Source organism: Lampris incognitus, chromosome 17 (genome assembly GCF_029633865.1).
Source record: "Lampris incognitus isolate fLamInc1 chromosome 17, fLamInc1.hap2, whole genome shotgun sequence".
Lineage (NCBI taxonomy): Eukaryota > Metazoa > Chordata > Actinopteri > Lampriformes > Lampridae > Lampris > Lampris incognitus.
Window position 1 is genome coordinate 16,071,544 of NC_079227.1, and position 17,017 is coordinate 16,088,560.

A 17,017-nucleotide genomic window follows, 5' to 3' on the forward strand; every position below is an offset into this window, starting at 1 on the left:
ATGGTTACTGTTAACTAAACAGTGGAGTTTCTAGTATGTTTGCTTACCTTGTCAAGCTTGCGTGGTGTCCTATCTTTAAAGAGTTTGACCTTAGTTTGGACATTGTAATAACTTTTGATGTTGATCATTAAATACAGATGCATTGACATTGTAATGGGTAACCTCCCAGAATGCTATTCTACAGCATTTTGAGTGTTTATACTGTGCAGGGAATTGTGACTGTGGAATATTATGTAATTTTAAAAGAATGTTTTCATATTGACATATTGCACTGTGTTGTAAGTAAATTTTATATGTTTAAGATGGAGTTTTCCTGGCTGTTTTTTTTTCTTGAAAGGTAGATTTTTAATCTCAATGTAACTGGCTGCCTAAATAAGCCAAACTAAAGATTAAATGAGACAATGTGTAGATGAGTATATTTGAGATGAAAAATTAATGTGTGAAACTGTTTTCCAGTTGATGGGGGTTCTGCCTATTTTGCCTTTACTCTTCCCTGTCATGTGGGTGCTGGTGAATGCCTATGGAGAGGCCCGGGTCCTCGCCGAATCCAGCCGCGCCTCACCCACAGGCCTGGTGAGACTCACACGCCCGCCCGCCCATCCACACACACTCACAAACCAAACCCTTATTAACCAAGCGTACTGCAATGTGGAAACAGAGGGCTATTGCTACTAACAAAGAGGATACCTTTTGTGCTCCATGTTGTAGCTGACATCTTTAACACACACACACACACACACACACACACACACACACACACACACACACACACACACACACACAGAGGAGATGCAGGGAGGCCCTCCCTCTGTGTTTTTAACTAGACTCTTCTCTTGCCCCAGCTTGCTAAGTTCTCTGAGGATACTCTAAGCAGCTACACGGAAGTGGTTTCCTCCCAGGTATAACCTCCCACTGTGTCCCTTTCCCTTTCCTTCCTCCGCTTGCTGTCTCCTCTCGCTCGCTGTCTTCGCCCGCCCCACCCCTGCTACCCCCCCTTTGTGGCACCCCTGTGCACAGATCTCAACCCCCATCTTATTTCTCTGTAATGGGAATCTTCATGGACACCTTTTGATTCAGCTCACCTCTTCGATTCTCCATCCGTCAACCACCTGCCTTGGTTTTGAAATGAGCACCCTGCTTTTGTTTTCCGTTTTCTTCATCTTGCACGACAAGTTATTTTGCCTTTCAAACTCTTTGGTTATTGTCACTCTTCTCCTTTATGGATTATCAGTCAAGACGTCTTGACCTTTCGATGTAAGTTTTAAACTTGAATGACTCCACTCATCTTATCGCCATGTTATTTTGGAAGGCCACCCTGCCATTTTTTTCCCACCTTCGACCCCTGGATACTACTTGTGTTCCCAGAACCTCTCATCATTGGTATAACTCAATCTCTTACCCCCTCCCCTTCCCCTGCATTGTTTGCCGGTCTGTAGTAATCAGAGAACAGCTGAATCAAATCAACAGTAGATTTCTATCTTTCTCTGAAAACATCAGTGTTTTGGTTGTGGCCATGTTTATTGCTACAGATCAATAAACAGGAAAGTAGTTAGCAAGAAATCAGAGTGAATCTGTCTGTAAAAGACGATACGCCACCTCTGGCTGTATCGCATAATTGTAAGTCAGCCCCACTAAGGTCCTGTGCCAGTAATTGGGGCGGGGTGGGGCGTGAAATCCTTTTTAGCATGATGCATAGTTCTTGGTGTCCTTTCCTTGTCTCCTTTGGCATGACTATGAAAATCAATTTGATCGTATTGAAAGGAAAGGAGGCAAGGAAGGGAATTTGCCCAGAATTCCTTGATCGTTATGACTGAAAAGCGATGTCCTTAATTGGTCTGTTTCCACCAGAGGCAGCCATCATGAATTCAGCTGAAAGCAAAATCAAAAAGTGCGTGGAATGTGCACCATTTGCAAATGCCATAGTTTGTATCAGTTTGACTTTCCTTGCTACATGAAATGAGAATTATATTTTGAATCTTCTTTATTTTTTTGAACCTTTACAAAGCTGATACTACGATGATATATTGGCCTACTTGCTTCAGACTTTATTCAGCCTTTTCAAACTGGACTTTTATCTCTACTTGCTTTTTATAGCTACTGAAGACTAGCTTTCCAAATTTTCCGTTTTGTTTGTGTTATCATTTTAGATTTTTCCAAAAGTAATACTTAAGTCCCCCTGAATTTCTCTTCTTAAGGTTTGTTGAGAAAGTGTGTCCCCCACTATGTGTAGTGGTTAGTTAGTAAAGTTGTGTGTGTGTGTGTGTGTGTGTGTGTGTGTGTGTGCGCGCGCGTGCGTGCGTGTGCGTGCATGCGTGCGTGCCTGTGTAAAGGAGATGCTGCGCTGTGTGTGGAGACACCTTGTGGACGTCTTAAAGGGGGAGTCTCAGACCCTTTGCTACACTTCCAGCCTTTTGCATACTCTGGGATCTGTCACTGTGAGTAGTTTGTGCTTTGTTTGTGTACATGTTTGCCTGCATGCTGCATATAATCTATTTTATTTAAAGCTACAATCCTGAAATTGTTTGATTTTGTTTAACTTGCTTATATCTCATGGGAATCTATGATAATTGCTCTTTGTGCTCTCAGAAACCGAGAGATCCAGAAGAAATTAAAACGGTCACCAGTGGTATTGTGTCAGAACCTTCTCTATGGCCAAACAAATCAAACGGTTAAATATTTACCCGCTACCTTCCTTCTCCTTCCATATTTGCCTGCTATACTGGGGATGTAAACTGCTGTGCTACATAATTTTTCCTGGCAAAGTCCAGCTCAACAGTAACCATTAAAATGAGCATCTTCAAAGGTTTCCATGATTTGGATAGTCATACGTTAGCCATCATCCTAAATAGACCACAATAGAAAGTATCTAAAAGGACACTGGATTGTATTGAAATCTTCAGGATTGTAAGTTTAAATATATAACAGACAGTCTTGTATGTGTATCCAAGTTTACTCTTAAAGCCTATTCTGTGTCCTCTGTGTGTAGGTGCTGTGCTGTGTGGACAAGCAGGGTATTCTGTCATGGCCCAATCCAAGTCCAGAGACCGTGTTGTTCTTCAGTGGGCGAGTTGAGCCTCCTCACGACAGCCAGGACGACCTAAGGGATGACCTGTCTGTCAATTCCTATTGTCGCATGGAGACTGATGATGACAGGGATGAGGTTAGTATGTAGGATGTTGGGGTGTGTGACTTCAGTCAGATAACCCTGCTTAGGGAATTTTTTTGTTTCTTCTGATTTTTGCCATTCATTTGACTACAGTTTGGTAAAATTGGTGTGTTCTGTTTTGCTGTTCTAAAGCACTCCTGGCTGTCCATTCGTGTGAGTGACATTAAGCTAGACTTGTTGTATCTTTATACAGTGTGACGCTATCAAGCAGAAGTTCAGTATATTGTCAATAAGGTTAAATCTACCTGCACAGATCTAGCTGCCTGCTTTGTATTTTGCTGAGTATTAGTGGGCTTTTAGTGATGTTAACAGTAATGATTTAAATTTTCCAGTAGCCGATAATGGCAATAAAAGCTATTATTTTTTAAAGCTAATTGATTGCAGAGCACCCACTATATGTTTTGTATTATAACGTAATACAAAGCCTCCTCATTGGTCGTTATTCTTTTCCATCAGGTCCAGGAGGCCGAAGCTCTGCTCTGTCTACCAGCAGAGTCTTCTACCCAGCTTGGGGATGGGCCTGAGCCCAGTGAGACATCACATGACACAGCTCGCTCCTCCGAGACACTCAGACCTCAGAGATCTGGCCCACACTCACACACACGCATCAAACACCCCTCAGGTTCCAACGTCAGCTTCAGCCATGACACTGAGGGTGGGGAGGATGACCAGGCTCAGGTAACTCTAGGGTTTCTAGCCTCATCTGAAAAAGTTTTGGGAAATGTCCCGTTCTTGAAAAATTGGAATTGCACAAAGCGTTTGGAAAAGCGTAGATAAATATTTTAGTAGTTTTTGACCCTGCTATCATTCCACATATTGTAATGCTAGAGGAATACTCTCCATCTTGAGAATTATATGGCCTAGTTGACAGTTTTTCCCAGCTAGCAATAGCAGACATCATTTGGGTGTCTTGAAAAGCGCTATATAAATGCAGTGATTGTTATTATCTCATGCACTGGTAAAATTCTCTCATTTAAACTTGAAATTTCCGTTTTTTCCCCCCATTAATAAACAGTTATTTTATCCATCTGGACCATGGAGTGAAGTTGCATAATTCTAACATAAATCTTTGACATGGTTGGAGACACTCTCCACTCTTCGTATACCGCTGCTGAAAAATGTTGACAGGGTTGCACAAATAAGTACATGTTGGAAACAACACCAGCAGGAAAAAAGACTGAAACGTGATGTGCCGATGATGCTGTTGGACAGACAACCTATATTACTGTAGAACAGTGTTGGGATAAATTTTCATGAAGTTTGTAATACATTAGGCTGCCTACGTTAGCTTTGGTCCAAGTATGCCATTGGGAACAGGGAAAGGAACAGTTTTCTGCTGAGCTGATGGTACTCAAGCAACAGTCGCTGCTACGTCTTGTTTTTTGTCCGAGAAAATCAGTTGCAGTGTGTCTGTGATTCACTGCATCCTACATTGAACTATAATCACAGAATCACCATCATCGTCATCACATTTCAGGTAGATAAAATAATGACTTGTTAATGGAGAGAAATCGTGCATTTTAGCTTGAAATTTGGAAACGAAGCTTTGGAACGGGAGATGTGTAGGAATAACATAACTGATTGATTTCAACACCTTGAAAATTTGTCTTTTTAAAGTCAAGTCAAATTTTATTTGTGTAGCCCTAAATCACAATTTAGTTCCAGAGGGCTTTACGACCACATTACATTCTTTGCAATGTAGGACACCCCCTATTCTTAGCCTGTCGAGGAAAAACTCTTTTTCTCTTTCACAGAAAGTTGAATCAGTTCATCTGGACATAACGTTTATTGGGAGAAATGTTTCATCACTCATCTAAGTGACTTCTTCAGTCTCAACTGACTGCAGGTATCCTCACCCTTATAAACAATACAGGTTGCATAACAACCACAACCAACGATCGGTTTCATTTACAAATTGCCGTTACCATTAACCAGAGTTACAATGTTAATGTGTACTATTCACAGAGGATTGGGGACTAGTTGCAATCACAGCATGGCCTGTAGATGGGTGTAGACTGCGGAGTCTTGGCCTGATGAGGTAGCTCTTCTGTGTTGTCCCATCCTCTTTGCCAGTGTCTGTTTGGTTTCCCTGATGTACAAGTCACAGCAATTCTCGTGGCACTTAACAGCATACACTATATTGCTCTGTTTGTGCTGGGGGACCCGATCCTTGGGGTAGACAGATTTCTGGTGCAGCGTGTTTTGGGGTTTGAAAGCAACTGAGACATGGTGTTTGGAAAATACGTGTCTCAACTGTTCCGCCACTCCCGCCACATACATAATCCCCACTGGTTTACACATAGGCAGCTGTTGTCCATCTCTTTTCGATCAGCTGGTGCACTGTTTGGGTGTCTTCCTGGTTTTGACAAATGCCGAGTTAGGATAACCACCCTTAACCAGGGCCTGTTTATTGTGGGATTTCTCCCCTTCCCCGGCCGCTGTGTCAGTGGGGACTTTGTCAGCTCGGTGGTACCGCGTCCTGATGACTCCTAGTTTGTGCTCCAGTGGATGATGAGTCAAATCTTAAGTACTGATCAGTATGTGTTGGTTTATGGTAAACATCAACAATCAAATGTCCCCCATCACCAATTGCAATTTCCCAGTCTAAGAAGGCTAACTTGTCATTTTTCACATCCTCCCTGGTGAACTTGATGTGGTTGTCCACCAAGTTAATGTGGTTGGTGAAATATGGAATGTCCTGAGATTTAATTTTAATCCAGGTGTCGTCCACAAATTTCAGCCAATGGCTAGATGGTATCCCTGGATAGGACATCAGAGCCCTCTTTTCCACTTCCTCCTTAAATAAGTGGGCCACTACAGGTGAAACTGGAGAACCCATAGCACACCCATGGTTCTGCCTATAGTACTGCCCCCTTGATGTGAAGTACATGGACTGAAGATACAGCTTCAGGAGCAGACATACTTGGTCAGTGTTAAGGGTGGTCTTATTGCTAAGGGTGGGTTCATCCTGTAATTTCATACAGATAACCTCCACTGCTTCATCAACGGGAACGCACATGAAGAGAGACGTAATATCATAAGATACCATTGTTTCATCTGCCTCCATAATGATGTCCCTCACCTTATCCACAAAATCAATAGTGGGCTATGACCCCCTTTTCTCTGAATAGTACTGATGGCCATTGTAATTCTAGTTAATGGTGACAGCAATTTGCGTATGAAACCGGCCATTGGTTCAGTTGTTATGCAACTGTGCTGTTTATAAGGGTGGGGATACCTGCAGTCAGTTGAGACTGAAGAAGTCACTTAGATGAGATGAAACGTTTCTCCCAATAAATGTTGTGTCCAGATGAACTAATTAAACTTTCTGTGATTTCCTTACCTTGATTATTTAGCATGCATCAAGACTTTATCTCTTTAAGAAAAAAAGCTTTCTGAACCCAGGTTTAATGTTTCCTGATTAATCTCTTTTTAAAACCATTTCCCTCTCCTTCTCTTCCTTCACCCTCTCATCCTTCACAGGAGCTAGGGATGGGCTGCCCGGAGACAGAGGCGGAAGACTTTGTGTGTGACTACCACCTGGAAATGCTGAGCCTGTCACAGGATCAGCAGAACCCAGTCAGCATCCAGTTTGATGACCTGTCCTGGCAGTGCCACCTGCCCTCCCTTAAACCCCTTGGCCTCAACATTATGCTCAACTTGTGCAATGCCAATGTCACTCAGCAGCTGTGCCGCTTCTCAGACCACTTGTCCAATCTAGCACTGCAGGAGAGCCATGGCTCTGTGCTGCCCGTGCATGTACCTTGGGGGCTTTGTGAACTGTCCAGGCTCATAGGTGAGCATTGAAGCACACGGTTTATCAACAGTATTACTCCAAATGTCAACACGCAAAGATGTGCTCTGTACCCACAGAACATGTACGACTCTGCAAGGCTTGGTTTCAGTTTTTATGCCTATACTGACAAGCCCCCTCATTTCCTTTGTCTCTCTTTGTGTATGATGTGTATCTGTGTTAGGTTTTACCCCTGGTGCAAGGGAGTTGTTCAAACAGGAAAACCATCTGGCTCTGTACCAGCTGCCATCTGCAGAGAAGACGAAAGAGTCTGCCCCCCGTCGCCTGCACCACTTCATCAAACGTCAGCCTCCCATCTCCCACCTCATCTCCTTGTTTGTACGAGACTCCTCCTCCAGTAAGTGTATACCTATCTTTATCTGCCTATCCAATCTAACTTAGTCCTAATTCTGCTGCTGCTTTTCTATCCTCTTGCTCATTAATGTGTTTTACTCTGTCGGCCTCTTAAACCTCTCTGCTATAGATAATGTCCAGATGCTGTCACATGGTTCGGCCGACCTGATTCTAGAGGCCTGCACGGACTTCTGGGACGGAGCTGATATCTACCCCCTCTCAGGGTCAGATAGGTATTACAAAACTTCTCATGCGTTGCACAAATTTCTTAGAACCAGATTTGATTTCAAATAGACTTACAGTTCAGTATCCTTCCAACATTCCACACATTTTAAACTCATTTTATTCCTTTTTGCTTTTTTCCTCTGCTCTTACAGAAAGAAGGTTTTAGACTTCTACCAGCGGGCCTGCCTGTCAGGCTACTGCTTGGCCTTTGCCTACAAGCCCATGCAGGTGTCCCTGTCAAGCCAGCTGAACGGGAAATGTGTGGAGCTGGCTCCAGGTCCCAGCCTCTTCTCGGGTGTAGAGCTGCCTTCCACCACCCCCATCAAACACAGCTCCCGCAGGAACAGCTGGAGCTCTGATGGTAAGATGCAGAGGAGAAATGAGCACTAATATTAAGGGTTATGTCTTGGAGTGGATTTAAAATCTGGAGAATTTCTGAGAAAATATGTTCAGAAGATGTTTAAATCCCGGAGAAGTTTTTCGAAATGTATGTGATTTAAAGAAAAGTGCAAAGCGGGAGTTCAACTCTTCTCCATTCTGGCTCTTCTGGCTATCCAACCCCCTCCCCCCAACCCCTCCAATGGTTACAGAGGGTATAGGTGAGGGTGTGGAGCGTGACGACTGTGTCCAGGCACTGAGCGGTCAGATCTTCATGGGTATGGTTTCATCCCAGTTCCAGGCGCGACTTGACACAGTGCGGCTCATTGATGCACTGGTCACTGCCTGCATCCGCTTTGTCTACTTTTCTATGGAGGACGAGCTTCGCAGCAAGGTGATGGCTTCCTGTCCTGGGGAGGCAGTAGCCAGAGTTTTGAGAGAAACTGATTTTGTTTTGTTTTTTTGTTTGTATGTAAACCAATTGGAGGTATGTTTTTAAAGTAAAATGTATAGTGATCTTTACTTTTACCCATGCAGGTGTTTGCAGAGAAGATGGGTCTGGAGACGGGCTGGAATTGTCACATATGTCTGACTCCTAATGGAGACGGCCCCTGTGAAGGTGCTCCCTCAAGCCCCAGTCAAGGCTCCTTTCATGATGACCTGCATCAAGGTACGATACCTGTGTTTGTATCAAATGATCAGTGTATGATATATTTTTATTAATTTTTCCTTAAGATGACTGTATTTGTATGTGTAGATTCTCAGGATGAGGCAGAAGGTCCTTTGCTTCCAGAAGAGGAGGCCCACTCTGACCTTGCTAGCTTCCAGCCCACAGACAGTGATGTCCCCAGCTTTCTAGAGGACTGCAATAGGGTAAAAAAGGCTTTGTCAATACCAGCACTGTTACTGCACATCTATGTTGAGTCTGAAATGTGCACATATCTGTTTCTTCCTCAATGTCACTGGTACAGGCCACTTTCTTTTTAATTCTTTGTTTTTATTTTGTGAATCTGTCTGTGTAGTGTGTGTGTTTGTGTTACATATATGTGTAGCTATTTAGACATGGAAATATATATCCATGATGTATTTTCGTTTCTGTTTGCTTCCTTGTTCCTTCCCAAGGCCAAACTGCCTCGTGGTATTCACCAGGTCCGTCCTCACTTGAAGAACATTGACAATGTGCCTCTCTTAGTGCCGCTCTTCACTGACTGCACCCCTGACAGTGAGTTTAAATCATTATTTTGCCTGTTATTTAACAATTTTGTGTTCACACTGAGATATGGATTATTAGAAAACCTTAAGAATACCTCATTCCACCCTTTTTTGTACTGCCCATGGCATGATCATAACACAAGATTTTTTTCTTTCATCTGCATTTTTTGACAGATGTGGATTTAACACTAGAACGACCGGGATATCACTCCTACCTAAAATGACCATAGGCGGTCAAAATGACTGCCGGTTTTTAAACTCTAAACTCTGTCAAGATAAATACCCATTGGAGATATTAATGCATTGCATATGTTAGTATGTCTGTTAGGAAATAACTGACCCCAAAATTAACATTTTAACAACTATAATACTATTTTTAAACAATTTAAACTTCAGAGAGACATGGTCGAACTTGAATAGCAAAATTGAAAATATTACCTGAAAAACAAAACGGAAAAAACATATTGCTAATCTAACAAACGTAATAAGGTCTATAAAATGTGAAATGTAAAAAAAGAACTGAAAATAACAATTGAAACAGTCCCAAACAACGACCGGAACTTAAAAACTACTAGAACGACCATTTTGACCGCCCACAGTTTTTAAACTATATTCTGTCAAGATAAATACCCAGTTGAGATATTAATGCATTGCATATGTTAGTATGTCAGTTAAGAAACGACTGACACCAAAATTGAAATTTTAACGACTTTAATACAATTTTCAAACAATTTAAAATCGCTGCTGTCCAATGCCTGTAAATACTGCAACGCCTTGGTGGTGCGTCTGAAATGGCGTCTGTACCCAGACATGTTGGCAATAATCAGAAATCAAGTTTCGACTATTGCTCTGCACTGGAGAATGCTAGTGTGTTTCTAGGACAGAGCAATGAACTTCACGAAGGAAATGATGCGATCAATACACGTCCTAAATAGTGACATGATGCGCACGATGACACGCAAATTACGCGCTGTCATTTTGACCGCTCATGGTCATTTTAGGTAGATCTTATCATAACTTTTTTTGTGCAGTTGATCTAAAACTCTTTTTAATACAATATATGCAATTTTAGGAGCATTCATGGAGCGGCAGGTCTGTATCTTTTTTTTCCCACCAAGTTATTAAACTTTGAAAATTCAAAACCGCCAAATTGACGGCCTTGGTCATTCTAGTGTTAATAATTGAAGCCCAAAAGGAACCATAATGTTCAACCGGTCAATCTGTTTTATGCAAAGACTCCGTTCCCAGTACGTGATATATTATGTGCTTGGAAGTAAGCTGTCATTGATCATCCCAGATACATAGTGATGTGTGTTCTCTTTGAAGTAATACATATACATATTGATGTGTGTGTCAACAGCAATGTGTGAGATGATGAAAATCATGCAGGAGAACAGGGAGGTTACATGTTGTCTTGGGAGCTCGGCCAATTTCCGCAACAGTCGCCTGTTTTTACAGAGTGACCTCAGGTACCCGCCTTTCTGGCAGCCGCTCTCATTTTTCATATTTACATGTATAAATGACACGACTGATTCAGCCAATCATATGATAAAAAAGCAGGAATTATATGTGTGAAAAAATTTCATTGTGTCTATATACATTGGTATGTTTAAACCCTCTTGCCTACCCTCCACAGTATTGCCCTGGACCCTCTTTACCCGTCTCGGTGTTCATGGGAGACATTTGGCTATGCTACTGGTGGAGCATTTAATGGAGAGTCAGAGGGTCTGTCTCCTTTGAGGCTGTCTGGACAGCTCAATACTCTGGGCTGCTCTGTCACATTTCATCAAGGGGAGAGCGTTAGCATGGTTAAACTCATAGAACAGGTTAGGAGCAAATACACATAAACAAACTCGTAAAGTTTAATAAGCAACATCAGCCAATTGAGTTTTCTTCATATTAATTGTAGGCACGTCACACAACCTATGGCATCCGCAAGTGCTTCCTTTTCCTTCTGCAGTGTCAGCTTAGTTTGGTCATCATCCAGGTAAAAGAAATAGATACTGGTTTAATAGTTTCAGAAATGCCAATGAAATTTGATATTTTTCATTAGAATATGTCTTTCTTTTTTCCCCCCAGTTCTTAGCCTGTCTAGCCCAGCTCCCTCCTCCCATGAATACTACTGACATCCTCTGGCTGTCCTGCTTCAGCTGTCCATTGCTAAGGTACATCTGCATGCATACAAGCAAATGCACACACACACACACACACACACACACACACACACACACACACACACACACACACACACACACACACACACACACACACACACACACATTCTCTCTCTCTCTCTCTCTCTCTCTCTCTCTCTCTCTCACACACGCTCACACACATTTTTATCTGCTGACCCCTAACATAATAGGGAATTTAATAATACTACCACTGTTGGCTATGTGAGTAGGTTCTGCTAACCATGTCTATGTAATGTGTTTATAGTGTGTCATTTTTAGGGAAGCCCCCAGATAGCTCAGTCATGACAGTTGCCACAGGGAAGAACCTAGATGCTATTCCTAAAAAGGTAGGTTAATGTACAATTCTACCTGCAAAGCCAGCCTTAAGTTATAGTTTGGCTACTTGCACGTGCGCGTGCGCGCACACACACACACACACACACACACACATATATACATATATATATATGTGTGTGTGTGTGTGTGTGTATAGTGAGTCAAGTAAATTCTTTATGAGACAGTACAAGCCTGTTTCATGCAAAAAAAAAATCATAAAGAATTTACTTGACTCACTGGATTATTTTGCTTCTTATTTGTTGAGCACTTTCCCTACCATTGAATGTTTCTTTTAACAAAGTTATATATATATATATATGTATATATATACACACACACATATATATATATACATACATATACATACATATATATATATATAATAACTTCATTAAATGAAACCCTCAGTCAATGGTATGGAAAGTGCTTAACAAACAAGGAGCAAAATAATCCAGTGATTCAGCAAATCACTGGATTATGTGTGTGTGTGTGTGTGTGTGTGTGTGTGTGTGTGTGTGTGTGTGTGTGTGTGTGTGTGTGTGGCTTTATCGACAGTTGATGATTGCTTATGGCATGAAACAGGCTTGTACTGTCTCAAAGAATTTACTTGACTCACTAGATTATTTTGCTTCTAATTTGTTGAGCACTTTCCCTACCATTGAGTGTTTCTTTTAACAAAGTTATATAATGTGGATCAACCTGTACCATAAACATATTCTGGCAATTTAAACATTCTATAAGAATCATTAGCTAAGATATGATATGCCTAAGATTTTATCATTATTTTCTCTTTGACCAGACCCAGAACTACTTCCTGGGCTGTTTTCTGTTGAAATTTGGCCTGACGGTGTGTGCCTACCTCCTTGGCTTCGGCTTTACATTACAAGAGATCTGCCTCAGAATCAACTCTGAAAACACCAGCGTCAACTTGACTCACATACTCTCAGCTAGGTAGGAACAGCCATTGCCCTTGCCTTTGGGTAATATGCAAATGGAAAGGAATATTTAATTGAATATATGCACACTTCACTGGTAATCTCATAAAACAGATAGTCATGGGCAAAGTGACTGGTTTTATGAATTAATTTTACTCCTGTATAACGTTTGTTTGTGAATGCAGCTCATCAGAGAATGCCCCTCATTGGTTCATTGAGTTGTCAAATAGTCTCCTGCTTGCTCAGAAGGTTATGGCGGCATTCTTGGCCTTGCACACAGGTATGAACCCAACTGTGTAGCACAAACAATTTTAAATTGTTTTTTAAGGAACCCTTTTTATTATTCATTCCTTTCCTCTGTTTGTCAATTTGCATCATTTCCCCAGTTGTTATCTCCCTGAGCTATGTGCACCGCTCTCAGCCTCTTTGGAGAAAGAGTCCCTTCAGCAACACCTGGTGGTGCCTCACAGTTCCTGTGGTGTAAGCAATCTTTACCTCTTTGTATTGCCATTCTAGCGCTTTAACTTCCTCCTCTTTTCTTTATCTCTCTTGACTACTCTTTTCCTTTCTGTCTCTTGTTGTATTGTAAGTCTCTCCAAGCACATTGACCAATTCCATGCTATACTCAGTTTTGTTTTATCTGTATTAATAACTAGGTTCCATATGATTTCACTACTTTCTGTCCCACAGTTTGCTTGGCCAAGTGGTCCAGGCGACTGTTGACTATCAGCTATGGCGTGACAGGAGTAGCGCCCAGAAATTTTTCCTGAGGGACATACCCCTAACGGCTTGGCTGCTAGTCTCACTGTCTCCATTGCTGGTGGTGCTGGTCAACGAGCTGGTTAAGCTGCATGAGATTCGGTACGAACCTTGGTAGAAATGTAGATGAAGGGTCAGTGAGGGGTGAGCAAATATGTATTCAGAGCATTCCAGTAGGCAAGGAAAAGCATTCCCTCAGTATGCATTACATAGCTACATGATTAGAGGAGAGGACGAGCAATAGCAGGATTCCATATTCCATGCTAAACATAAAAAACATGCTCTTCAATGGGATAAGAAAGATAGGGGGGATATTTGCAGGCAGCAGTTGGGAGGATGGGAGAAAGTGAAGTTGGTAAGAAACAGTTTAAGGTTGCAGGGGAAACAAATAGGACAAGAAGTGGGATTAGAGGATTATTTTAAAATAAAATCAGTCTCTTTTATTTCTTCTGTAGAGGAATGTGCAGTGAAAATGGAAAAAATGCAGTTAACTGTCATAAAATTCAGTAAGTGTAGTGACCATATCTTGATTGTATGGTATGATTTGTCTTTTCTCTGTTGTAGAGTGCGGGTTCGCTACCAGAAGAGACAGAAGCTACAGTTTGAGACAAAGCTGGGAATGAACTCTCCATTCTGATTGGTTCCAAGGAACTCAGAGGTGTATCAGTACTAGGAGCCAATCAACCTTCTGGTAAAAAGAGTGATATGGGAGAGTGCAAATACTCAAGCACTTTCGCTAACACTCGCTACCCTTTGCCTTGTTTCAAGGATACTTGACCTACTTCAGCCCAGAACCACTGTAACTGTAAGCTGGAACAGATACCAACCAAATTGCATTGCTTGGGCTTAATAATGCAATTATTTAAGATTCTTAATTTCTGTTTTATTGAAATTATTGGTATTTTATCAGGGACATTTAAAGGGGAAAAAGGAAAATTCCAAAGTATATTAATTTCTCTTTTCCTCTGATAGAAAAGAGCCAAATGGTAATTTTTATTATATAGTTTTAGGTTGTTTTAAAGGCATCAAGAATGTTTTTGAAGAGGTTACACTCTCATACTCACTTTTATTCTTCCCTTGTGAGGGTTTGTCACCCGAGACAAACACTTGTGCATGGTCCTTCTCATCCTGTGCTTTGCAGCTGTTTGTCCTCAAGAATCCACAGAATGCATTTGACTGGCTGCCTAACTTAACAGGATTTAGTTTTAACTTCATCTTTGATTCCTTTTTGATCTGTCTCATTCTTAATGTCATCAGTCACAAGAGCAGCCCTCAAGTACCAGATATAAGTGGATGTCAGTGCATCTTTACTATCAGAACTATTTAGTCTGAAAGACATTTGCATTGCTTGGAGTTTGTAATAGTGTCTTAAAGTTTGGTGTTGGCTTGCGAAGCCTATAATAAGTCACCTGCAGGAAAGGACATAGAAGTCTACCTCTTGTGATTCAGGACAGATTGAAGAAAATGTTACAAAGAAGCATTCATAAACTGGCTTTCTGAAGGCTGCTCTGCAGGTGTGCCCTGTGCCACATTATAACTGTAATCTTCACTTAGTTAGCTTGGAAGAGAACTTCTTTAAATAGACTACTTTAGAACAAATGTTCTTTGTTCTCACTCACATACCCAAACATAAGAGCTAAGCATGGGCAGTGCTCCTGTAAGGCAGTTGTGCTTAATCTTTTTGAGTTGTGACCACCCAGAAGAATTGGGTTGGTGTTTGTGACCCCCCCCCACCCCCCCATAGCATTGGGACATTTAACTCACAACACCTGATGCAAACACATTGATCGCTCATACATAAACTGTCTGCCTGAGACTGTTCAGGCTGTAATATAACACATGAACGCTACCAAACTCACACAGGAAGACCATTGCTTTGCCCACAGACAGAACAACTAATTTGATTTTGGCTTTAATTAGTGTTTTTAGAGTTAATGAAACAACAGCACCTCATATGCACAGACACCCTCAATAAAATATATCCTAAGGCAAATTATATCACTGGTACAGGCAACGTAATGTAAAAACCATTCCCCCATGTAAAATATGTTATTTTATTTATTTTTCCACAATCATCTGGCAACCCCCGGAAATTATCTCGTGATCCCCCTGGGGATCCTGAGCCCCCTAGGTTGAGAACCAATGCTGTAAGGCAATAAGAACTAAAGATTAATTAAAATTTTCTGTGAATTATATATATTTTAAGAATGTCCTGGTTTGCCTCATTAACCCATGCATCATGTGAAAGAATTCCTGTAACTGGTTGTACAACAAGCAATGAACAAATAGCAAGGTTCACTGTGTAAATATCCTAGAATACCAGTCTTCTGAAAGCTGCTCCATATCATTCAGCTGCCTTCTGTACACTTATTTAATTACTTGACAGTGAAAACCTGTAGGGTAGAGATAGACAGGCACTTACAATACTGTTCAGCTTTTGGATATCAGCAAATTGGAAGTAAGCAAATGTATAACTGAAGAGAATTCTTCCAGAAAGCAGTTTTTCCCCTACTCTCACATTTCCTCCTGACCAGCATATTCCAGAGATTAAAATTCAACTATGTTTTTTCTTTTCTTTTCGGAAACGTATCTCAAATTATTATCCCCTCTAGTCTGTGGATTTCTGTCAAGTTTAATTACCATGTGTTGTGTATCTAGGCCTATTTATTTGTATGGTAACTATGTCCTAGCAACAGCTGACAACTGTCATTGGTGTCTTCTGTCAAACCTCTTTGTTTTGGTTCCATCTTTGTAATGATTGTGCTCTTTTGTATGAATGGGCTTATGTTGTCATTCGCAACACACTAGTGTAGAATTTAACTACCTTGTGCTTTGATGTCCTTCAGCCATCTGCATGAACACTGAACATTTGAGGTTATCACTTATAGTGTGGTCTGATCTGAAGACTGAACTGAACAGAACTGTCTGGGGTTTATTTTGGTAATTGCCTGTACATTTGTACCTATCATAGTCATCTTTACAGTTTGATGCTCGTGCAAACACATATTTGACTTGGGGTCTGCATGGATAAATTGAAGGAAAAGTCAATGTTATGGAAAAGCACCAATTTGTAATCCTGAGGCATCCAAGGCACTGAAACTGTATAGATCACTTTTGGATGGACCCATGGTTTGCAAGTTAACTGGTGCCTCAAGCAAAGCTAGTGAAGATGTTTTCTATTATTTATTTATTTTTGCCCTGTTTCAGACACCATTTAATTCTGTCATTAACATTGTCTGTACTTGCATGAATAAGACATGGTGGTTGTTCAGTCTTGAATAGATGATGATGATATTTATAATTTTACTGTTTCATTTGTTCACTACATAATGTGAATTGAATTCAGTCAAGCATGGACTGCAGATGTTGCTTGTGTTTTCTCACCACTGTGGGAATGCCTGACTCAGCCCGCTGTTACAACCCGTGGGAATGATGGTAGGAATTTTAATTACATATTCATGCATTATGCTCTGCATAACCAAGGTATCAGTTGAGTTTGGGAAGTAATGGAATTCGATTGTCCACGAGAAACATAAATGTATATTTTGTATTTTTTTAAATGTCTATATGGGGTTATTTCAACTTTATTGGCAAATTTTGTTTGTGTATTACGTTAAGATAATAAATATGACTTTTTTATTTACACGAATTGTGGTGGTCTTTCGCTGTGGAAATGTCCGCCTGT

The 17,017-nt window shown here is 41.1% G+C and overlaps 1 protein-coding gene across 1 annotated transcript in view; it reads left to right on the forward strand.

Moving 5' to 3' along the window:
- tmem94 (transmembrane protein 94) overlaps positions 1-16,964 on the forward strand; it is a 32,596-nt gene extending 15,632 nt beyond the window's left edge. Inside the window, exons 9-31 of the mRNA XM_056297032.1 lie at positions 457-573; positions 843-899; positions 2,331-2,435; positions 2,987-3,160; positions 3,623-3,844; positions 6,650-6,962; positions 7,144-7,317; positions 7,444-7,546; positions 7,691-7,899; positions 8,129-8,310; positions 8,454-8,586; positions 8,674-8,789; positions 9,039-9,138; positions 10,489-10,597; positions 10,765-10,954; positions 11,038-11,115; positions 11,208-11,293; positions 11,568-11,649; positions 12,438-12,589; positions 12,759-12,853; positions 12,960-13,053; positions 13,264-13,434; positions 13,897-16,964. Of these exons, the coding sequence (XP_056153007.1) occupies positions 457-573; positions 843-899; positions 2,331-2,435; positions 2,987-3,160; positions 3,623-3,844; positions 6,650-6,962; positions 7,144-7,317; positions 7,444-7,546; positions 7,691-7,899; positions 8,129-8,310; positions 8,454-8,586; positions 8,674-8,789; positions 9,039-9,138; positions 10,489-10,597; positions 10,765-10,954; positions 11,038-11,115; positions 11,208-11,293; positions 11,568-11,649; positions 12,438-12,589; positions 12,759-12,853; positions 12,960-13,053; positions 13,264-13,434; positions 13,897-13,969 (3,135 nt within the window). The 3' untranslated portion in view covers positions 13,970-16,964. The remainder of the gene's footprint in view (positions 1-456; positions 574-842; positions 900-2,330; positions 2,436-2,986; positions 3,161-3,622; positions 3,845-6,649; positions 6,963-7,143; positions 7,318-7,443; positions 7,547-7,690; positions 7,900-8,128; positions 8,311-8,453; positions 8,587-8,673; positions 8,790-9,038; positions 9,139-10,488; positions 10,598-10,764; positions 10,955-11,037; positions 11,116-11,207; positions 11,294-11,567; positions 11,650-12,437; positions 12,590-12,758; positions 12,854-12,959; positions 13,054-13,263; positions 13,435-13,896) is intronic.
- Positions 16,965-17,017: the final 53 nt, after the last annotated feature.